The sequence below is a fragment of the Lytechinus pictus genome, chromosome 3 (genome assembly GCF_037042905.1).
Source record: "Lytechinus pictus isolate F3 Inbred chromosome 3, Lp3.0, whole genome shotgun sequence".
In the NCBI taxonomy this organism is placed as follows: domain Eukaryota; kingdom Metazoa; phylum Echinodermata; class Echinoidea; order Temnopleuroida; family Toxopneustidae; genus Lytechinus; species Lytechinus pictus.
Window position 1 is genome coordinate 51,903,017 of NC_087247.1, and position 24,730 is coordinate 51,927,746.

At 33.3% G+C, this 24,730-nt stretch overlaps 1 protein-coding gene across 2 annotated transcripts; it reads left to right on the forward strand.

Moving 5' to 3' along the window:
• Window positions 1–10,682: 10,682 nt before the first annotated feature.
• Window positions 10,683–23,221, forward strand: LOC129257048 (high mobility group protein B1-like). Of its 2 annotated transcripts, none has more exons than XM_054895276.2 (5): window positions 10,683–10,847; window positions 10,986–11,170; window positions 15,275–15,385; window positions 16,081–16,326; window positions 17,250–23,221. In XM_054895276.2, exons 1-5 carry the CDS (start codon window positions 10,745–10,747, stop codon window positions 17,517–17,519), a joined length of 915 nt encoding a protein of 304 aa, XP_054751251.1. In that variant the 5' UTR covers window positions 10,683–10,744; the 3' UTR covers window positions 17,520–23,221. The 2 variants fall into 2 exon arrangements, with proteins under 2 accessions (XP_054751251.1, XP_063953410.1); XM_064097340.1 differs by having other exon boundaries at window positions 10,684–10,847; window positions 10,968–11,170.
• The last annotated feature ends 1,509 nt before the right edge of the window (window positions 23,222–24,730 follow it).

The following is a 24,730-nucleotide window of genomic DNA, read 5'->3' on the forward strand; positions in this document are numbered from 1 at the left end:
AATTGTTTGGAGATGGGTTTGAATCTCTCACTCTTCAATCATCTGTGTGGCCTTCTCCTTGAGTTTGCAGCTGTCCAGCTTTGCTGATATTCACAAAGGGGGACATAGACAATATACAATTGGGGAGTCTTGTTTGATTTTCATAGCAAAAAGAAATTGGGAAAAGTGTCAGATAAGACAGTGAGTCGGACCATTGTTTTGAAAGAATAAGAAATAGGAAAATATCTTGAACATGTGGCATTTCTTTCTATGAGAAAAATACAAAATTAATTATTGTGAATGGAATAGAAAAAAAGAGTGTCATTAGGAACCTTGTAATGTAATGACTGTTAAGTCATGTACATGTATGGTTACCTGCCTTCTAGTTATGACAAAACGTTCACTGAACCAAAACCGGGGCTCTGTAACACAAAAGTTTGCAATCAATCGCTAAATACCAATCACCAAATGAGATTATCGTTGCATGTGCACTCTATTTAAAATAATGACTGGGAACCAATCAGTGCTGTTCCTTCATATTTGCAATTCTTCACAAACCATTGTGTTACGGAACCCTGAACGCTGAATTAATTAATGATCATGACTTTGCAGTTTGAATAGAGGAAAAATTTATTTCACTGAATAAAACCACTTTTTTTCATTAGCATACACTGTATGTTAATTGATGGAGTATGGAGTCAACATATATTGTACATGTAGGTTAACCTTTTTTTTACATACTGAAATATCAAAAGCCCTAATGCATTTATGTTGATTTTGAGTAATATATAATTCATGATTTATGTAAATATATTTAGAAATGTTTCTGTAATACATCTGAAGAGTGATTTTCATGCAATTCTATTTCTACATTCTTGCTGCATAAAGTCCAGTTTCATCTCATGAATATAGGTCAATTTCAACAGAGGTTTTTAAATGAAAAGTTCCCTCTGTTTAGCAATGTGAACTTTTGAAGTCATTTTATTGGAATATCACTGACATCTTGTTTTTTTTTTCATATAAAGGGATTCATGAAATAATGGTTCTGACATAACATTTTGTGTTATGCCTTTTTTACTATTCTAGAAGATAATATGTATCAACCGTAACTGTCGTATTAGCTATAGGAGTTTCAAAACAGTTATTTTAGATCCCAATATTTGTTGCATAATGAAACCTGACAATCTTGATTTACAAACGTCATCATAAAGAAGTTACTGATCTTCCCTGTATACGTATTGTACCACACAAATCATTTCCCTTGATTTACAAACGTCATCATAAAGAAGTTACTGATCTTCCCTGTATACGTATTGTACCACACAAATCATTTCCATATTACATACTGAGAATTGATTAACTTGTAACTTGTAAGAAATTATCATGCAAATTAATAACTATATTTATTAGTGCCATATTCAATGATCAAGTGATTGACAGATTTTGTCCCAAATTACCTTAAATGTTTATTTTTTAAGGACATATTCTTCATACCCATAATTTAATGCTAGAATAGTTTATTTAAACGGGTCCCTAACCTGGCCTGAGTGAGCTTTTATGATTTCCCCCTGATTTTCATATTTTGGTGATTTTAGCAAGTATCTATTTCAATCAGGTACTATGTATACCCAACTTATATAGATTTTACTTGTTTTTATCTATTTTCATTAACTTAAGCAAATGATATTTTAGAATAATATTTCTTTATATTTGATGTCATACTTTGCCAACTAGTCCCTTCTTATTTTAGAAACAAGAATGCATATTGCGGCATGAGACTTTTTGCAAACACAGTTTCATTGTATAAAATAAAGTACTATAATTCTCTTTTCAGTTTCATTTCTTTGAAAATTCACCCTGAAAGGAGGAACATTGCCTCAATATTGAATCACTTTTAATCTTTTAAAGCTAGGAATTAAGTGTGCGGGATTTAGATGACCCTGGCAACTGAATTCTTTTGTCACTTGAAGAACAAGATAATATATTATTCAATTATGACCTATTTATAGAGAGCCTCATGATAATTATGTGAGATAGTGGATTAATTATTTCTTTCATTTGTACTCTGTTATCAATGGAGATTTGAATTAATTGGGACTCCATTTGCATTTTGCCTTTCATATTGCTTTCAGCATTTGTGATATTTTTGTTACTAGCAACTAGCAAGCTTTATTTTAAATTTATAATTAAGAAATGAACAGTAGTGAGGGTACTGTAATGTATTATTCCTGCATTAAGGAGTATGTTAAATAATAGATTGCTATCGTTATGCTGTTTTATATGCTCTTAGAGATTATTGATGATTTACATATCAGGCCTATAGTTACAGATTAGTAATCCTTTTTTTTTAAGGTCACATATTTTCAATAAAGTTATTGATGTGAAACAAAGCTGCTTAAAAACAATCAAATATGGAAGGAAATGATCTGATATAAGCTTCAGAAAAAAACATGGCATTGATGAAATGAGGAATTCATTTTGGGTTAAATTTCCTTTGTTGCATTACGTTTTGCTGCCAATTTGCCATTTTATGTGTATTTTGTTATGAGTGTGTCAGTAGACTCTACATAACATGTATAAATTGTGTGTGTGTGTGTGGGTGTCTATATTGAAAATGCATGCCTGTTGGTGTACTTTGATATCTGCGCATCAAGGCACACACACAAGCACACACACAAGCAACACCTACACACATAGTACATGTAAGAATATAACAAAGAACCTGCCTTATACACACGCGTGAGAGCACATAGAGAGAACCTGGTAAGCATTCTTATCAATGGAGAGAGAGCGAGAAAATATCACATATTCATGTGAGAATAATTTGTAAGGAAGAAAAAAACAACCCTTTAACAATCCTTTTTTATTTGAAAATTTGCATTATTTTGGTGGTTTAAGAATGCCCAAATTTTAGCCAACTAGACTGTTTCCTATGTATTGTGAATAAATCTTTGTGATCTGTGTGTAGAGATTTGATTCATGTGTCCCTAATTCTTTGTGAAAATGTCATGCATATTTTAACCATTCATTCAGACTTCAGTTCAGTGATGGGATTCTTCCCCCCCCCCCCCCTTTCTCTCCTCTCCATCTTAACCTATTTCTCTCTCAAATGCTCTCTTTCTTATTGAGCTTACCCTCCCTCTCAATTTCTTTGCAATGCCTTACTATACTTCCATCACAGTCCAATTACTATCTTTTTCATTTTCTCTTGCTGTTTTACTATCTTATCTATTTCACAACAAGATCTCCCAGACACTCTTATTTCTTTATTAATTTTTGCTACTGCCATTACACTCTTCATATTTTTATTTCTCTATTTTCCCTCTCTGTCTTACTCTCTAAATGTAGCTTATCATGAGCTCATATCGCTGGCCTTATTGCTCTGTCTAACAGCTTTTCTCTTACTCTCATTCTCTTTCTCTTTCCACCTCTCTTGTAACCTTTATCATCGGCTTGTGTTTTTTTCCTCACTGCCTCACTCATACCTAATGAATGGAAATAGGATATTTTCTCAGTGATGGCTGATAGCAATGCATACATATGATGAATATTATTTCCACTTACATCCCTGTGTCATCTTGCTATGTATTTGAGTCTTGAGAAAGATGTTTGTGCTGTCTCCCTTGCTCCCCCCCCCCTCCCCCTCTCTCTGTCTCTTTCTTTAGCTCTCTTTTACTCCTCAGTTTCTCTCTGTGTCTCTCTGCTACCTTATTGCTTTTACATGATTTGAAGGAAACATAAACTATTAGGCCCGAATTCACAAAGGTGGTTTTGAAAACCCACGGTTAAATCCATGGTTTATGCAGATTTCCTGTATAAATTACGCTTAATTTAGCGCGTATCGGGCGTGTGTATAATAAATTCAAATGCTGATGCGCGCTTTTGTCACAGTGCGCCAAATTGACGCCTGTTACCATGGTTAGATACGCTATTTTATTCATGAGTCCACTGTTTGAAGAGTGGACTCATGAATAAAAAAGCGTGGATAACCACGGCAACAGGCGTCAACTTGGCGCACTGTGACAAAAGCGCGCATCAGCATTGGACATTTTTTATACACGCGCCCGATACGCGATAAATTAAGCGTAATTTATACAGGAAATCTGCGTAAACCATGGATTCAACCTTGGGTTTTCAAAACCACCTTTGTGAATTCTGGCCATAGTGGTTGATCTTGAATTTATTGTTTTGTGTGATTTATTGCAAGCTAGATGTCATAATCTAATACAAGTACATACAATTACAAATACAATAAAAATGGCAGTAGAACACTTGAATGATATCCAGCATGAAATTCCAAAGAATAATGCTAACACTGTTACCTGTACCAGGTATTGAGATTACTCATATTCTCTCATTTTTTTCTCTATAATTTTTTTTCTTGTTTATTATAAAATAGTATTCATGGAGTGGTGTGTACAGATTACTTGCTGAACTACTCTCTTGCTCCGATGAAAAATATTATCTTTTTCTTTGTTTTTTTTTATGTGCAGTTTTTGTTCATGTCACTCCATTATTCATTCCCTTCTCCCCACTCGCACTTACCCTTTCCCTCCCTCTCTCCTCTCAAGTTGTTTTTCACAAGTTGGTGTTTGTTACATTCTCAATCGTAGAGATGTGATGTGAATATTTTTCTAGGTCCTTGCATTGCAGGTAATCATTCTTTCTTCAGGCAGTTGATCCAAATAGAAATGAGAATAATAAATATTAATTTTTGTGCTGCATTCAAACAAGTTAGCTTAAAAAATAAGAATGATATAAAGCAAAGATACAGATTTTATTATTATTCATGTGGAAACATAATATTAAAAAAACACACACACAATTGAATGAAGTATTGATACAATTTAGGTGGCCCATTGATAGCATAGTGTCTACAGTGTTATGTATAGCTGATATTTTGATACACTAGCCAAGAAAAATGTGTTTTGGTTCATGTGTATTTTTGGTCATTGTTATTGCTTTCTATTAATGTAAATTGGTGACAAAAGATAGACAAAAACCTCAAGAAAGGGAGTTTTTGAAAAGTAAGAGGAGAAAGAACAAGTAACAAAAAATAGACTCTTTCCCGACTTAGCAATATAGGCCCAATAAGATTCAAACAAATAAATCACAAAAATCATCATGAAAAGTAAGGTTTCCATCCATTTGAGTACTGAATATTTCAAGCCCCAAATTACGAGATATAGTGCATATGAAATCCTGGGGTGGTATTCTGGAGAGCTTTAATTTCTTTTGTCATAACTTTTGAAATTTCTTTTCGAGATAAGACACCGTGTTACATTGTCATAATTCAGTTTTCTGAAGATTGTCTTGGTGTTCTTGTAGAATGTTATTTTACCTAAGAATAGCTCCAATTATAGGGCTTCGAAATAAGCATAATTATTCTTTTCACCAGCCTCAGATCTGTTATGTCATTCTATTTTTAAAACATTATGATTCCATAGGTTTAAAGAAAAAAAAACTGGTTGATATTTTTGCTTCAGATTAGTCCGATACATTTGATTCTCCTCACTTCTACAATGTATCTCATAGAAATATAATATTTTTTTTCAAGCTTGAATTGATGAAATCTGCAGCTGTGGGCTCGTTTTTGCCATACATGTATTGTATTTCCTGCTTATTTGGTGCAGCTTTCCATTTTCATCTGCATTCAGATTATGCATAACATTTTTTCTTGATATAGCAATTTATACCAAATAAGAATAAAACAAATAGATCACACAAAAAAAAACTGAAGAGGAAGGTTTCCATCCACTGAATAATTGTCAGTGCCATTTTCCTCTGCAAATTGAGCGAAATTGGAATTCATAATCTGGAAATCCAATTCTATGTACAACAAACCTATGGAATCACAACTCTGACACAGTGTGTGTGTGTCACATAATTCAGGCCTTAAAGTAGAAATATATTGAAAATCATAAAAATGAAGAATTATATATCAAATTAAAGGGGAAAATAAGAAGAACACGATGGTGTACATCATTTATCATGGAGACCGATGAAACTCACTTAATTGATAGTTTAAACATGGAGCTATTAACAGAAGGAGATCTGACTCTCTCAAACGCTTTGCCCCATGCGTGGCACCGCTAATCCCCTCTCAGCAGGGTCCCTCACGGCGCATTACACAGGCCGCTCGTAAATCAGATAAGGAAAGTTGATCGACGCGGTCGACAGCTCGGGTTTGCGCTTGCGGAGTAGCGTTTTCACCCATAATGCATTTCACATCGGCTTCACGAATTTTATGCAAACATGGCGGCTCACGATTTCGAAGACGAAAATCTGGTTTTGGAACCAGCTGAATGCAGGGTGACCACATTTTACAAAAAGAAATACGGGACAATCGACAAAGTACGCTGCATGAGCGGATCGACCGAGCCAGGTCTTAAAAAAAATCAACAAAGGAGGCTACATGGTGTTCGACTTGGGAAAAAAATGTACAGAATTGGAAGGGGGGTGAACGAAAGAATGAAGGAGGGAATGAAAAGGCGAAAGAAAAGAGTTGAAATGAAAACAGAAAGAAATAAAAAAATGAAGGGGAAAATGAAGGAAAATATATTAAAAAGAAAGGAATGTTAGAATAAAATGATGAAAGATAGAATAAAAGAAAAAAAAAAGTTTCCGTCATTCTTTGAAATGAAATAAGAAGGAAAGAAAAATAAAAGAAGGAAGGGAAGATGTGTGAAAGAAAACATAAGGGAGAGAAAAGAAAAAAAGAAGCAAGAAAAAAGGAGGAAAGAAAGAACGAATAAAAGAAAAATGTTTCCTTCATTCTTTGAAAGAAAGAAAGAAGAAAAACAGGAAGGAAGGGAGGGAAGGAAAGAAAGAAAAAAGGACACAAAGTAGAAGGAAAAAATAAAATAAAGAATAAAAGAAAGGATGAAAGAGAGGGAGGAGATAATAAATATAGAGAAAATAATGGAAGGAGAGAAAGAACGAAAAGAAAAGGGAGAAGGAAGCAAAGAAAAGTTTAAGGAAAGAAAAAATGAAGGGAAAAAAGGAAATTTAAAAAAGGAAGGAGAGTAAGACAAAGAAGGAAAGAAAGAAAAATGAACAGAGAGAGAAGATCAGGAAAGAAAGATAGGGAATAAAGATAGATGGAATAAAAAAAGGGGCAAAGAGGAAGGATAGTATGATGAAGAAAAAAGGATATGAAAGAAAGAAAGAAAAAAAGTACAATCTTAAAACAACAAAAAATCCCATAATCTAACAAAATCATAATGATATTTCGTGTTTCTAAATATATTTAGAATAAAAATAGAATGTTTTAGAAATGAGGGGGGGGGGGGTCGGGTGTCCGGACACTTTATATTTTGGAAACCTTCTTTTTTCTTTAGATTAAACTAAAAATATGAATTCAATAGTTGTAATCATCTTTTATTTTGTTCTCTATAATATTTTTTAAATCATAATTATTTTTTGTACTAAAAATTGTAAAACTTCGCTTGTAAATTTTTCAAAATGACTTTGTAACTTAAAATGAATCGTCCTGACACAGAACTGGGTATACTTCTTTTTGGTCCCAAACATGTTATTTTTAAGTTCTTTATTATGTAGAATAACAATTTTTGTCTCGCCTGCATAGCAGAGCGAGACTATAGGCGCCGCTTTTCCGACGGCGGCGGCGGCGTCAACATCAAATCTTAACCTAAGGTTAAGTTTTTGAAATGACATAACTTAGAAAGTATATGGACCTAGTTCATGAAACTTGGACATAAGGTTAATCAAGTATTACTGAACATCCTGCCTGAGTTTCAGGTCACATGACCAAGGTCAAAGGTCATTTAGGGTCAATGAACTTTGACCATGTTGGGAGAATCATTTTCAAAATCTTAACCGAAGGTTAAGTTTTTGAAATGACATCATAACTTAGAAAGTATATGGACCTAGTTCATGAAACTTGGGCATAAGGTTAATCAACTATTAGTGAACATCCTGCTCGAGTTTCAGGTCACGTGACCAAGGTCAAAGGTCATTTAGGGTCAATGAACTTTGGTCAAGTTGGGGGTATTTGTTGAATTATTATCATAACTTTGAAAATTTATGGATCTAGTTCATGAAACTTAGACATAAGGTTAATCAAGTATTAGTGAACATCCTGCCTGAGTTTCAGGTTACATGACCAAGGTCAAAGGTCATTTAGGGTCAATGAACTTTGGCCAAGTTGGGGGTATTTGTTGAATTACCATCATAACTTTGAAAATTTATGGATCTAGTTCATGAAACTTGGACATTAGGTTAATCAAGTACCACTGAATATCCTGTGCGAGTTTCAGGTCACATGACCATGGTCAATGGTCATTTAAGGTCAATGAACTTTGGCCGTGTTGGGGTTATTTGTTAAATTACCATCATAACTCTGAAAGTTTACGGATCTAGTTCATAAAACTTGGACATAAGAGTAATCAAGTATCACTGAACATCCCGTACGAGTTTCAGGTCACATGACCATGGTCAAAGGTCATTAAAGGTCAATGAACTTTGGCCGTGTTGGGGGTATTTGTTGAATTACCATCCTAACTCTGAAAGTTAATAGATAGAGTGAATGAAATGTGGACATGGGTGTAGTTGACAAGTCTTAAATCACCGTTCAAATGTCATTTATGGTCAATAAACGTGGTATTATGTCATTATATGAATGGTGTTTTTGTGAATGATTATTTTATAGTAGTTTTCAAAGTTAGCACTGCTGCTATATTAAATCGCGTAATGCAGGCGAGACTGCCAGAGGCGTTCCACTTGTTTGTACTTTGTTCTCCTTTTTACTGGTTTGTAAATAAAATTTATTCGCTCCGCGGCCCCTGCTATTTTCCAAAAACGATCCAGAGACAAGAGCTGAGCGAGCACGGAGCTCCCGTCATTCATTACACTCACTTTCAACTTACACAAATAGGAGTACGGATGCGACAATCGCCAGAGAAATGCCCCGCAGATTCGTCGTTATATAATCAAGACCATTGTAAACACGCAAAGGATTTTTGCATGAAAATAAAGCTCAAAGTATGCTTTTTCACCTTATTATAATTTCTAAACCATGTACGAGCATGGAAAGATTTAACTTCGTAAGAAAGACAGACATACCTAAAATGACCAATCTCCAACTTCCTCCGTTTGTAATTTTGTTGAGTCAAATCAGATTGTGACGTATGTGGTATGTATGCAAAGGGGAGCATCTCAGAAGTTCAACCATACACAAAAGACGTACATCAGGAATCCGTACGAAGAGATATGAATGTTAGAGGAACAGCAAGTCGTGTTTTAATTTTGAAAAAAACTGAGCTCGGAGAGAAGTTATGTGGGAGAACGTCGTTTACGGCGGTGCCACGCAGGGTCCTTCAAAAAATCTCTGACCTCAGATTTTACGAGGGGGCTTATCACGTTATGTAAGCGGGCTCTAACTTTCGCCTGGTGGCTCGCCGATTGATGTTAGATATCGTTCCTTCGCCCGAAGGAAGCGATAACAAAGGATTAACAGAGGATTTGGAAGATGGTTCTCCTTTTCTTAATAGCTCTATGGTTTAAAGTTCTTTCTCTGAATGCTTCAAACGCACAATTACGTCCGCGAAATTTGTTTTTTTTTATGACGTGTATAAGTGTACGAGAGACGTGATTGGCTCTCCCATGTCAAGCTCCACTTGTATGCAAAACCTGTTGCAAGGGTACGTTTTCTCCACACTGTCACTGAATACTTCGATCACGAAATGAAAGAAAACTCAGAAGTTTATCTAGATTTTGGATTTTCAAATTGATGATTTTGAAGATGAAGAGAATGATGATGAAGTTTCTAGCTCTAGTGACGTGGATGGAGGTAAATTAGGGGGATTACGTCTATGATGATGAGTTGGACAATTCAACTTGCATGCCGATTCGCTACCAAGTCATGCAGCTGCTAGTGCTAGCTGCACGTACCGCGGGCCAAAATAAATCCATGAAAATGAATTCCAGCCTGACCATCCAGACAGAATCTCTTCCCTCGATCGGTCAATAAAATTTACTCTAAAAATGGAAAATAATGATATAAGTGTACTTACAAACAAGCTTCATATCCGAATCTGAGGGCCAATCAACTCAACGAATAGCAGCAGACGATATGCACCAACGATAAACTTCACGTGGCTGGGATAAATTGTCACTCGTTCTGTTAGATATAATTTCTATCTCATTATTTTGGACAAAATTATGAAACGTCTCCAATCCAGCATCCACCTTTCATTCAATTCACCCTATTACAGAAAGAGAGTATTGATAATTATCAGCCACAATGCAAAATAAATAATATTTTACAATTCACTCATAGCATATCCTATAGATTTTCATAGAAATGGTGCTTAATTAACCTGGCATGGCCGATAAATGAGATCAGGGGAGTGTTTCATCAACATTTGTCCCACAAGTTGTTACAGCTGACAACTTTCAATGATGTTGATTGGCTAAGAAGCAGTGTTACTATGGTTACTGTCAGATAAAATGGGACTTGTCAGATAAAACATCTGACAACTCCTTTCATGAATTGCTTCCCAGACCATTTTACTTGCATTGTCACATTCTGCATGTTAAAGGCTTCAGAGCAAGCAAGTCTTATGTTCAATTAGATTGTATGTTCCATTGTATGTTCTAACTGTATGATCAAACATTGAATGCTCACATGTTTAAAATGTAGATCTTTGTGCCAGTTGACATCAATTTATTTATTCCCCTAATACTAGGGAGATCAGCTGATGCACAAGTTTATAGTATCAGTGAAGCAGGACGTGTTCCAACAATGTCTGACCAGGGAGTAGATGTGGTCTATCCTAGATATGGACCAAGACCCACCCAAACAAACCCCCAGGCAGTGGCGAAGAACCTCATGGTATCATCGCAAGGTAAAAATGCATGCTAACATACCAAGGTGGTGGGACACTCTCTTTTTCGGCACAACCCCCTCAAAATTTAATCCCAATCGCCTCTTTCCCCCAACCATGGGGCATATTCATCTCTTGCAGAGTTTCTCCCTTTGTCAGGAACGGACCCCTCAGCGATGTACTTCCCCAAGAAGAGAGGGCGCAAGCCTCTGGCGGATAAGGGCAAGAAGAGACGAAAGAGGAACAGGCCTGGATCCCACGTGAAGAGAGCAAAGACAGCATACTTCTTCTTTCTTGACACGTTCCGCAAGAATTATGTGAAGGATGGTGACCAGATCCCAAGGGTAGGTATCCTCCCAAGTGGAATTATTTCTTTGCCAATTCACAGATTTTACTCATTTCATACTTTCCTGTTTGTATATTAATAAATTCAGAATATGTCAGAATTGTCCAATTAAATTTGCAATGTTAAAATGATTTTTAGTACAATTGAAATTACATGAATATGTTGATGATAGTTAAGGGAAATTATGATTAATGACATTTCTTCAAGATTTTTTAAGTTTGGGAGCTTATATGCTTTACCGCTCTGTGGTTATATACATCTGTTAGTGCGGATCATAAGATGTCTAATGGAACATGTTGAGATTAGTAGAATTATCTATTACTATTATTGTAGCCAATCCCCCACCCCCTTTCCCCAAAATGAATTCTTCATGTTAAAATGTAGAAGAAATACCTAAAGATTTATAGGATAAATTTAAATTGAGAGTTTTTAAGCACCTAGTGGCTTGATTAATCAAATCCAGGCTGTTGAATCTGTCACTCAGTGTACATTGACTTAGCGGATGGAATTGAGGAAGTAAGAAATTACACTAGCTGTAGTTGCTTCCCGCCAGATCTCAAGATTTGATCAATTATTCTACTTGCTGATCCAGCTAAATGCCTCCGTAGGGAATCTCAGTGAAATACAGATTTAGAATTTTGTCGTTTCTCTGGCTTTGTCTTCTTCCTCTTGAAAGAGCATTATTTATTTTATATGTATATATATTAATATATATATATATATATATTTATGTATGCAGTGCATATAAAAAAGTTAACACTTGAAGTAAATAATCCTGTAAAATTATATATTTGTAACATCCTAAAGCTTTTCCACATTTAAACATTGGTACAGATCTCTGTAAGCGATATAACTGTAAAAAAAAATTATGCTTCAGTGAGCACCATTTACTTTAAAAAAGTTTGTAAAAAATGATTTGCACAGAACTTGGAAATATTTATGTGAATAAAAGTAGACATAAATCATGAAGAACACATGAATCTTAGCTAGGAAGATTGATTTGAAGATATCTTTTACCTTTTTTACTTGTTTCCTTGCCCAAAACACTTCATAGAGTGCCATTACCCCCCCCCCCCCCTCCCCAAACACACACCGAGGTAATCGTGATGATATCTGCTTTACACGGGGCTGTGATTCACATGAAATGGCTTAGGCTTGATTTTTGTTTTGTTAATCATTGTCAAGCTTAAGAAAAGTGTGGAGAACAAGTATTAAATAAAATGTGAACCCACTTTAAATAATAGAAACTTGAAAGAATGTAGGAGATGTCTGAAATTAAATTTTTCGTTTACATTTAGTTACGTCTTCAGATCCAGCTGGCGCAAAAAAGGTTGTGCTTCCCAATGGTAAAATGTTAATTTGGGTGGCAAATTTTTTTTTGCAAAATGTAACAACTTAATGTTTAAAAAGTGTATCTGTTTCATTTCTATTGGCTAAAATTGCAAGAGAAATGTATGAGAAATGTTCCGCACGGTCAGATTTTTTCGCCTTTTTCCTTAACATAGCGCAAAAATGAGCATTTCTGCCAAACCAATTTTTGCGAGCTTTACAAAAATGGACAGTGCTCACTCAAGTGTAACATTCTGTCAAAATTTATACTTTCATTTGATGACGAGAACCAAACCCAAGAATATAAGTGAAAAAATTATCCCCATGGTGTATATTTTTCAATTCCCATGTTTTTTTCAAAGTGTAAACTTTTTATTGATATGCACTGTATATAAACACTTATTCTTAGCAGCAAAGGAATATTAGGGCAACAGGTAATTTTACCCCATGACCTAACTTTATGAAAATGGCTTGTTCATTTGATAATTTAGGGGCTTTATGACAATCATTGCATGGAAGTTACTAATGTATTGTATTAACTTCATTAAAAAATATATATATAACTTCAATTACTTTTGATATTGAGTATTGTTTCCAATTCCATGTTATTATTTGGAAACAAACTTCCATAAAATAAGTTTTTCTGTATTCATGTTAATTACTAGTAAGTCAAAGCTGAGAGGAAACTGAAGTAATAAAGACTAAATGATTCTTTTAAAATCATGTTAAATATTTGATTAATTATTATCAGTTCACCTCTTGTCTTCATTACATGAAAAAGATGGCAATTGATTTCTAATATTTAGAACCATTATCTCTTCAGTCATTTCAGACATTAATTGCAGTTACAATTGATTTTTTTTTCAATTAAAGAAAATATTGATAATGTCCCCATATTTTAATTCTTTGAAAGTTCAACCTGAAATGACAAGATAAAAAATATTTTTCATTTAAATCTTGCGAGGATAGAGGAATTACAGTCATTATTACTGCATGGAGTTACCTCTGTTCAATTTCTGTTAATCTAGTATCATGTGGCTTGTCATTGACAGTTGAGGTCAGTCAGTGTTCCAGTTGTTCTTTTAAAGAAAGCAATCAAATCAACTTAAACAGATGATGGATTATGTTTCATGAAATAACCTTCAAAATTTGTTTATCTTTTTTGATAATGTTTGCAGTATTGTGAAAACACATGCTAAATTATCTGAATTTTTAGGAAAATAGATATGTGAGTCGTAATCAGACATGTCTCTGAATATTTGACCAAATGTAGTTGATATTATTTTGTAGGGACTTAAATAGAAAACTTAAATAGAAAATCTATGCAGAAGTACTTCCCTACAAACCCATTTTCCTCACTTTTTTGTGTGAATAATTCATGTCATACTTCTGTCATATTGAATGATGTCATATGACAGATTGAATAGTAGCTTCCATAAACCCTGTGGACATGAAAGCTATGTAGTTTCACAGGCTATGGACTGGCAACATTTTGTCAATTGCAAAGATGTCATTTCTATTCTTGTGAGAGACATTTTAAGCACCCTACAAGAAGGACCTGACAAGAATCTGGAGTGAAGAATCCAATGTAGAATATGAAATCACAAACTGAATAGATAATTTTCATAAGGAATATAAAAAAATATGAGAAATTTATTCTTATTTTTTAATACATAAGGGAACATTGTGAGTATATAATTGAAAAAGAAATAGAACAAAAAAGGAAAAAAAAAACACCTGAAACAAATTAAAGGATTGAATGAAATGTGTTGGATATGTTAAAAATAGGAATGTTGTCAATATTTTCTCAACATGAGACATGGCTGTTGAACTTGAAAGGATCAGTCATTGGTATACCATTAAAATCGTCTTCAAACATTGGATTTTTGTGATTTAAATATATATCTTATTTGATATTTTGAGACTTTCAGACCGTTCTGTGTTAAAATATAACTCAAATTTTACAAAATTTTAAAGCATAAAACTCAACCTTTTTCAAATCTAGCAAAGAAATCTGGACAGTCGTTACAAGAACCAGAAGTGAAATTGGATATCATATTGTCACGGATATTATTACTACTTCTCATGTACACTTTGTAAATTACAGTTCTTTTAGATTGTTATTTTTATCTACAGTTCATATGTTCATACTATTTTCAGGTGTCACGAATGCACAATGATAATTTTAGAAATCTAAAATGTTACCCAATACCCGATCACTTAAATTCACTTTTCTTTTAGCAAATGTCTCCATAAAGAAATATGTAATACATGTATTCAAAGAAAAGAGACAAATGCATGAATACATACTTGGATATGTTGTAATTCAGTTGTTCACAGGTTGATCTTAATAGATTAAACTTCTATTGATGCTATTTTCAGTTCAGGGGGGGGGGGGTTACAAAACAAGTATAACCAAAGTTAATTTCGTATAATTCTACTTAAATTTCTTGATGCATACATTATCTAGCAATATCATATCAACATAATTTTTTAGATCATGCTCATTTCACGATAGTGTGTATTGCATACCTTAAAACTACATGCCCATTCAGCTTATACACACTTTAATTTATACTTCAATCTTAGTTAGAAAATCTCCTAACCAGCTTTTTTGTTGAAAATAGGGTTGATTTAATCCAAGGGAAAATGCGCTTATTGTACATAGCTTATTTAATGTGTGAATTCATTTTCAAGTTATAGTTTAATAGGTTAATGCTATGTATCTCATGAAGCTCATGCTATGTATCTCATCTTATTGACACAAATGCAGGCAAGTGAGATCACAAAGGCATGTGGTATGAAATGGAGTTCGATGACGGATGCTGAGAAGGGACCATACCAGGAGAAAGCAGGCATTGACAGAAAAAGATATGAAGCAGAGGTAACAATTTGTTTGCCTTCATTTTGATTATTTTCTGCATCATCAAATTCTGTCCAAAATCCATGAATTTGAAAAACACTTTAAGAACCGATTACTCATCTCAAAATTTAATGGTTCTTTTGAAGGTCTTCATTTGATAAGTTTGTAGTCAGAGTGATTACAATACTCAATGTTTATAATTGAGATTTGTACATCAATGTATAACTGATTCAGATATGATCAGTGAATTGACATCCTCCATATGAATTAAGTTCATTTATATTTTTTTGAAATTTGAGAATAGGATAGGTACTTATGTGATCAAAAATAACTTTCACATGAAAGAACTTCAAAAATTAATCATTTTAACTCAAAATCAATACATTTTAGCAAATTTTACTTGTTGCATGGTAGTAGTTGGCCCAAACTTTCAAGTATGATATATAACATGAATTTGACATTTAAATATGGTTCATAGCATTTCTCTCCTGTACAAAATATGAAATATCTAGCGCGCATTCGAGCTAAATTGCCCCACAAGTTATCCACATAATGTGTCATGTGGTCAATCATATTGAATTAGATGAGATAAAATGATTTCATAAAAAAAAAAAAAGGTTTAACATTTCCAGGTTAAAGGATTAGTCTTTGCCACATAAAGAGCTAGTAGACTCATTTCACTCTTTCTTGTATTAAATGCTCTCCATCTTTTCCAGATTTCTGTGTACAGGAAAGTACGTGACCCAGACAAGCCAAAGAAGCCACCTACGGCGTACTTCTACTTTCTCACGGATTTCCGTGAACAGATGAAGGGTAAGACAATAGAGAAAGGACGACGTTTGACAGAGATCTGTGGTGAGGAATGGAACAAACTGACAGATGAACAGAAGAAACCTTACCTGGAGAGGGTAGCTACAGAATACAAGACATATCAAGCTGCTATGGAGGAATGGAGAAAGAAGGTATAAAATTTGATTCAGAGGTGCCTCTTTTCTGACATTCTCAAATTTTAATCACTTCTGTTTGTATATTGTGTACTTCAGAATTATGAATTAATGCAAAAATTATTTATATATTATGCATAATAGTCAATGAAATCACTTATTTAGAAAACATTTTTTGGGGATATTGATTTTAGATATTACATGCAATATTGTAGATTATGCCATAAGCAACATGCTTGCAAGTGTTTGGTGTGATTGCTTGGTCGATGATAGAAATCCTGAGGAGGGGGGGGGGGGGGGGGGCTCACAGGCCCGTGGCTGTATGATCTACCAGCATTGGGTTAGGGTTAAGACTAATAGGGTGATGTCAACCAGCATCTCTGTTTCCTGACCTTTGGTCTGATAACATTAAGCTGAGTAATTGATTGTAAAGTTGATATTTATGATTGATTTACATAATAATTAGTGCTTTCAAGCATTAAAAAAAATCAGCCCTTTCATTAGTCACAATTTTGTTGTTGTGGGACCCTGGTATTTATCACAGATACATTTGGTCCTACAGCCATTGGGTAAAATATACTATTTTTTCAGGTTATGCACAAATTGAGCTAGGGAAGATGGAAAGTAAGGATACAAATATAAATTAATGGATTAGACATGATAATGATCATGAGGTTACAAACAGAATAGATCTTGTTCCCATTTGTTAAAGTAAAGATGTTTCTTTTGGGGTAATCACCGCTTACCTCTTTTATATAATATCATATTATGTTGAATATGGTACCATGCTGTTCTAGGTTTGATTCTTTTGTTGTCATTTTGGTTTTGGGGTCATAGAACAAAAGATCTTTGTACTATTTCTCTGATTTAGATAATTACAATCCTACAAGCAATCTTGCTATCTGTATGATTTCATACTGTATTTTTGTCTGTTTTAACAGAAGGGTCTGGTTGCGGCTACGAGTACCCCAAGACCGGCACCACAGCCCATGGCACAGCCACCAGCAGTTCAACATCATGCCCCACCTACTATGGTCCCTCACAATCCACAGCCAGGCATGATGGCAGGTATGGCCATGGCACAAGCAGCTCAAGCTAGCTATAATGGTGAATTGCAAGGCCCATCCTCTCATCAACAGGTTCTCTATGATGATGAAGGCGATGAGGAAGACGATGAGGAATATGATGATGATGGTGATGAGTATGAGTGATCATCCACAAGTCAAAAGCCAACATCACCAAAAAAAAATGAGGAGATAAAGTAAAGAAAAAATGAAATACCCCTTATTAAGGGGAAAGCAAGGACTGTATTATAGCTTCATTTTAACATACACACAAAAAATACAAAACATGCCATATTGGGAAAAAAATTGTTGTTGGTAAAATAAAGTAAGAGAGAAAGCAAAGCTTAGCAGGCTACTGTTTAGTGCACTAGGCTGACTGAAGGAGGGCTGGTGCTGTAAATATGGTGTAAAAAAAGCCCCCATAGTATGAGCACAATGTGTTGCAATGAGAAATATATTCCTATCTTTGGATTTACAAATATTTTGGATTCTCCCATTTTAAATCAGTCTCCTGTAAAGGTTATCTCCAAAGTCTGTCTTTGGTGAAAAAAAAAGAAAATTTCATTGCAAACAATTCAATACTAAAGTAAAGAGAATTTAAAACTCAAATGAAGCCAATTTTGTATTGGGTGCTTTCATTGAACTCTTGTAAGTATGTATGATACTGATATAAACTAAATTGAAATGTTTGTGACAGCATTTGGTTGGTTGATCCAACAAGTATTTTTTGACTGTCATGATGCACATTTGGAAGAAGTTCTTGCTCTCTTACTCTCTTTGTTAAGATTTTATCTTAAAATCAATGTTGGAGAACTAGATAACTTCAAACCTTGTATGCAAGATATCTGCATATATTTGATGTACAGTAATAAACTTATTTCTCCTCTCCATGGGTTGAAAATGAATATATTTTTGTCTACTTCCATAACAGGAGCACAGAAAATCATGGAAGAGTTGATAACCCTAAGATAATTGGAAGCAGGAATTTTGTAGATTACCATGAGTGAATAATTGAGCTGTACAGATCATAAAAAATGGAAAGATAAATGTTATGCGACAGCTGTGTGCAAAAAAGTAGAAGTAGCTCTCTCATTGGTTGGACAGATGTGACCAGCTCCATGCAAACAGGACCTATTTCCTTTCCAATAACTTACAGTATGAAAGTAAATAATATACTACCCAATGAAAGTACATTCCAAGTATTACAGACGAGTTATTTTCCCCCCTTTTAGAGAAGAATATAGAATGATCGTAAGTTTTTTTTTCTAAGGAATTGCCAATCTATAATATTCAATTTATAATTGGTAATGTATCAAATTTTAACATTCCCTATGTAATGATTTTTAAGAAGCATTTTATGTTTACAAAGTACTTTGTAGACAAGTATATGATTTGTATTTCCAATATCAGTAACATAGACCAATACATACCAACCAACGCTTAGAAACAGGTTTTTGTATTGTAGAGAAACAATAATGAAAAACAGTAAATTTTTGATAGCTTGCTACTTAAAAATCCTTATCCTTATAATTTACTGGAAATAGTCCATTTGACTGAAGCTGGTCACAGGTTTTCATGAGAAATTTTAAGACATCTGCATGCCTTGATGTACATCTAGTGTATTATTTCTATGGTTATTTCTTATTTACATGGTTACCTTTGTTTTCATCCAACTGTTATGAAATGGCATGTAAGTACAAACAGAGTGTGTAGACTTACAGCGACATACGAAAAAGACCTAAAGATACCTGTAAAGAGAGATTAGTTGAAAATATCCAGCACATCGGTGTACATGTATGTTATATTGAGTGTGAAAGAGTACAGTCTTTAGGTTGTAAGAGAAAAATCAAGGATTTCAGTGGCTATGTCTTAGTCGTGGGCTTCAGATATTGAATCAACATATAAAAGAAATTAAAGGCGTCCAAAAATGTGAGAACAGTATTAGTATTGTATTCAAGTTTGAATAACCATTGCGTGGAGTAGTATCTGCAATTTGAAGTAACTAATTTCTATCACTTATCTCTGTTTTTTTCTTTCCTTTATGGTCCTGTAGTATTTTATCTTATTTAATTGATTGATGATGATGTCTCTGTACAGTGCCAAGTTGTTTCACTGTGATTGCAATTGTTCTTGAATGCATGCTTTTGAAGAGGTTTTTGTGTGTCTCCGTTTAGATGAAGGTATCCGTTGAAATCGTCAAATCATGATGATGATGATGATCATGTAGAAAAGGTGCTAGTTTACAATATTCACTAGTAGAATTTATTATGGCTGTTCGAAATTCTTTTTTTTTTCTTCTCATAAACTCTATACCTTGTATAAGCTTTATATTAATGTTTATAACTATTTTGATTGTGCCAACCCATGTTTTTTTTCTTATTATTATTCAACTCAGCCACGAGGCAGCTTTTTATAGATTTGCATTCCGTTCAATCTCTGTTCATTTCTCCCCATCCCCAATCTTGCTGTCTATTGCCATTTTTGCACTCCGCATGTGATTATATTATTTTAATCTATTAAGACAATTCATAGTTATACTTATAATTTTATTTATTTTAAGATACATGCTAGGTCCCAAGCTATTCAGTTTATTTGACTCCCAACTCTGTGATCTCTGCAATTGACAATTACGTTTTTAGTTGATACTGCTATTGTATTGAATTCCACTTTGAGTCATAGATTTTATTTATTTTTTAATGATTTTAAAGGAGAGTTAGTATTCTCTTTTTTCCCTAATTTTCTTAAAGAGTACTGCTTTCTTTGATAGATTCTACAACTCTTGCCATGATATCAACTCTTACAAAAAGCATTTAGTTTATAAACCTTTTTCAAAATAATTGCAAGTCATTTTTCTGCAACTTCTCATGAAATTACAAATATTTTGCAAAGACTAATACCCAACATTTCCTCTTTAATTTCATGGTTACTTTCATAAGATTGTTTAGTATACATCTCCTTTCATGTAATATGGCAGTCTTGTAGTTATAAACACTTCTTGGGTTGCTGTGTAAATTACTAAATTTGCTTTGTGTTTAGTAATGATATTGCAATATATATATATTAGTCATTCCATTCCATTAATAATTCTCTTATCTGGTTTGAGCTGTGTGTGTCCCAGTATTTAATTTTAATTATTTTTTAATTAAAATTTGAAATATCCTTTGTAATACAAATTGAAAATACTAGGAGCACTTCAGCAATCTACAATATGGTTTGAAGCTAGGGCAATGCTTGTAGTGTTGTAAAGTAGTTGGTAGCTTGCATCAAAATTGTAATCTCACATGTGAACAAAGTTCTCTTTAATGTTTTTTTAATGCTTTATGTACATTAGAAATACAGCTCATATTTGTTTTAAAGCAGAAAAACTCCATCTGATGTTACTGTATCTTCATGTTAAGGGACTCTTTGGCAGTTCCCCCCCCCCCCCCCCCGTATAGAAGTATTGTTTTAAAAGACACCAGATAACCTATTAATTAGAATTATCAAATTATTTTCTACATATTGCTTTTATTTTCGGTGTCAGAAATCTGTATTACTTCAAATTCTTTTGAATGAAGAGAAAATGTGATCCTAATGCGACAAAATGTATATCTTGTATTTCAGTTTGTCTATGGAGATTATTTGCACCCTTGCATGCACCCAGCTTTCTTTCCAAACAAATTATCACCCCCACCTTTGTTTTATTTTCATTTAGTCATTTCAGTTAAGAATGAAATGGAAGGAATCTCCTGGTGTAAAGAGTGGGCCTCTGTAAGAATAAAGAGTTGTTTGGGAATTATTCCATTTAGTAAGGAGAAAGAAAATTAATTGATTATTTTATGATCTTTGTATGAAATATCATGCACAAAAATTTAAGCCTTTTTGGTAGCATAACCATGTAGATACAACATGACTACTTCTAGTTCTTCCAGTTAGAAATAATTTTTCAAGAGTAGTGTCCATTTGATTTATAATGTATGTCACTTTTGTGATGGCACGTGACAAGAAAATATCCAACTTGAAATGATTTCTATAGGAATAAAGTTGGCAACTTTCATGAAATTTAGAAAAGAAGATATATTACAAAATCATCTTCTTTTTTGAGCTACCTGCCAAATGATTCCTATTCTCTTTACCGATCCTGTATTGTTATGAAAGTATTTGCCAAATAAAGTAAGTTATTGGCATTTTTGTACTATTTATAAGAAAAATAATGCATTGACTGATGTATTAAATCTGGTCAAAATTGAGATGTAAGGTAATAACTTATGTTTTCTTGTGTATAAAGTATGTCCATGTTTGTTGTATTCATAATGAAAGAAATAAGTCCTTACTTGATGAAGACCAACTTGTATACAGCATTTTTAGCCTGAAGTGCCAGACATTATATTTACAAAGATTGTCTGCCTTCTTTAATAACTTTTGAAATAAACTACTTTTTTCATGCATTTTGATGATCTGAAAATATTACCTTTGTAAGACGTACAAATTATTTTCAGATGCTAAAAATGCACTTTTTCTATTGTAGAGGTTAAAGATAAAGGCCTTTTCCTTGTAATGAACCCTTATGTTGTTTGCATTCTCTTTTAATGTTTTCAATCAGGTTGTAGCATTATTTTCCTTGTCCACATAAACAATTAGTTACGCCAGACACTGACACACCTATACATAATATTGTGTTTCTTTCATTTATACTTTTCCTTGACTGTAACTTATGTACAGCACAGGGTTGTTTAGTACAAATATTATAATTCAGTTTTAAGTCTTATATTGCTATGTTGGCTGTTCAATTGTATGTGTAAGTGTAATGAAATTTAAGAAACCAAACCCTGTAATATGGTATATTGCTGTATGTAATGCAGTGTAGTTTATTTATTTTTACAGTTCATGCCATGCTCATTGTAGCAAACAAATGCATTGTTGTTGTATATCATTTCCATTCAAAATATGTTTGATGTAACATTGTCTGATTGTAGTAGATGATAATGCCTTATTTTCTTTTGATTCAGTTCTTTAAACCACCTCAGATTACGATAGAAATCAAATTTTTGATTATTTGACATTGCTCTTCATTTCATTTCAAACATTTGCGGTGCAAATCGGTATACATATATTTGTGATATAAGAGGGTGAGTTTATCTAAACATTTTGCAGTCCGTCAAAATTAAAAATCCATGAAGCCAGTCCTCAATCAGTCAAAATCAAGTAAGCTAAGAATTTGCTTCCTCATCTCCTAGCTTACAAATAAACTTATATTATTATTTGGTTATCATAGAGGTTTGATCCATGTATCCACTTCTTTGTATGAGCTCTAGGCCCTGTTACATAAACTATGTGATTAATAGTACAATTGATTGTAACTCTGTGTCAAATCATGTACATAACGGTACTATCAATTGTAAATACTTGTATCTTTTTGCTACAATACCCTTCGTTGACTTTGTTCAGAACACTTGTTATCAATTGTAAGTTACAAACTACTGAAATCATGCCATTTGATTGGCCAATATGGAATTTGGTAAAAATTATAACATTTGTTATTGATAACAACTTATGTGACACAATGTCTCGATCCCTTTCAAAGAGCAATATGGAGACAGATTCATTTACCCTAGCTCTGACATTTCAAAGAATCAAAGATATATCTTTTTTTGTAGTTGGGTAGCATAAAAATGGCTGAGAGGTGTTTTGTATTTTGTTTTCATTTTACAAAGGCATTGTAATTTTGAGAAATAACTTTCATTCAAGTAAAAAATGCATGCATCAATTACCAGATTGCCAGACAAGAAATCGTCCAAATCTTCCCAAAATCCTTCGATGTACCTTGAAATTTGGTCCTTTTATTTACATCAGATTTTGAAATAGTATTATATAGCATATCTCTCCCCTGTACAGCAAATACAAAAAAAAAAGAAATATGCACCATGAACATCATGTACTATTAAATTTTGGCTCACCAAATATATTTTTCTGTAAGGCATTCCTTGCAAAAATATCAAAAATTGTAACGCCTGTTTTATATCAGAGCTGTAACTAAGTAGTTTTTGTATAAAATGATTTTTCTTGTAATGTAGTGATTTACAAGAAATGTAATTTAGCGACCAGTATTTCTATGTTTAAATAGAATAAATCAAATTTCAGTCTGTTTTCATTGAACTTTCATTTACATTGTAACAGTTTGTTACAAATATATGTTGAAATATTTTTACCATGATTATTCCCAATAATTTTTAAGAAATAAGAATTCTGTCCTGCAACAACAACTGATGCATTTTAGTCTATCCAATCGTTCAAATATTGGAATTATGTATTCATGTAAATCAATTTTTAATATCTTGTAGCCTGTTGTCATGTGAATCTAATGAATTTATAAATGGCCATGTGTATCATATATTTTAAGGTCTGATTAGGATAATGTCTTTCTCAGTACACCATAGTTCAATGAAATTCACCACAGATAATAAGTATTTCATCTTTCATATCTCTTGATTTGATACAATCATTACAAATATTACCGGTAATGCAAATCATTATTCATATAATTGACTACATAGTTTTTATATGTACTACCTTTGATTCCATTCATAATTGTCCTTGTTAATATCAATGGCCACAGTCCTAACAAGATATATTGTTAATATCTGTTCATTGTCGCAATTGCTTGTCAAATTTGTTAGTAGCTAAACTGTAGGTGTACGTATTTGCCATTCTTTTTTTTTTTTAACTTGATGTTCTATACCTACATTTTTGTAGTAGAGTGCTTATCATTTGTACTTCCCAGTGAGAATTTTTAATAAAGATGTCAAAAATAACCACTGAATTTATGCTTTCTCCTTCATAGTTTTCATGTGAATTGTACTATGATTCGTAACGGTGGCATTGAAATACTTTTAGCATATTTCAGAATGTTGAGGCCTATTTTTTTCCAGTAAAATTTTTATTTTCTTTCAACATGTTTGGGTATTGCTCAAAAGGAACCATGAATTTATGCATGACCCAAAGCCCCAAAGGAATACCCAGTATCTTTCTTTAGATTTTTCAAAGCATGGCTGTTATAACATGTAATTATGTTCCAATTATAGTTTGACCCGAACTAATCTCTTGAATTGGATATGCTTTGGCTCATAATTATTAAAATATTGTATGTCAGCTGTTGCAACATGTGATTAAAACTATTTGAGTTTGCAAGTTGGTAAAGTTATGTATTACTTGATACACAACTTTATGAAATTTCCCTCGAGTGTTGAGTCAGAAACACCATGGTATTTTATAGTTTTGATAACCATATCATTTTTATAAATTATACTTATTAGACTGAAAAGTTATATTTATTCCACCAACTACATGTATTTTAGTATTGCTGCTCAGGGTGGCCCATA

Coding starts and splice junctions, on each gene's coding strand:
- LOC129257048 (XM_064097340.1), top strand. CDS start 10,745: ATGTCTGACCAGGGAGTAGATGTGGTCTATCCTAGATATGGACCAAGA. Junction 11,171..15,274: donor ATGGTGACCAGATCCCAAGG/GTAGGTATCCTC, acceptor ACACAAATGCAG/GCAAGTGAGATCACAAAGGC. Junction 16,327..17,249: donor TGGAGGAATGGAGAAAGAAG/GTATAAAATTTG, acceptor CTGTTTTAACAG/AAGGGTCTGGTTGCGGCTAC.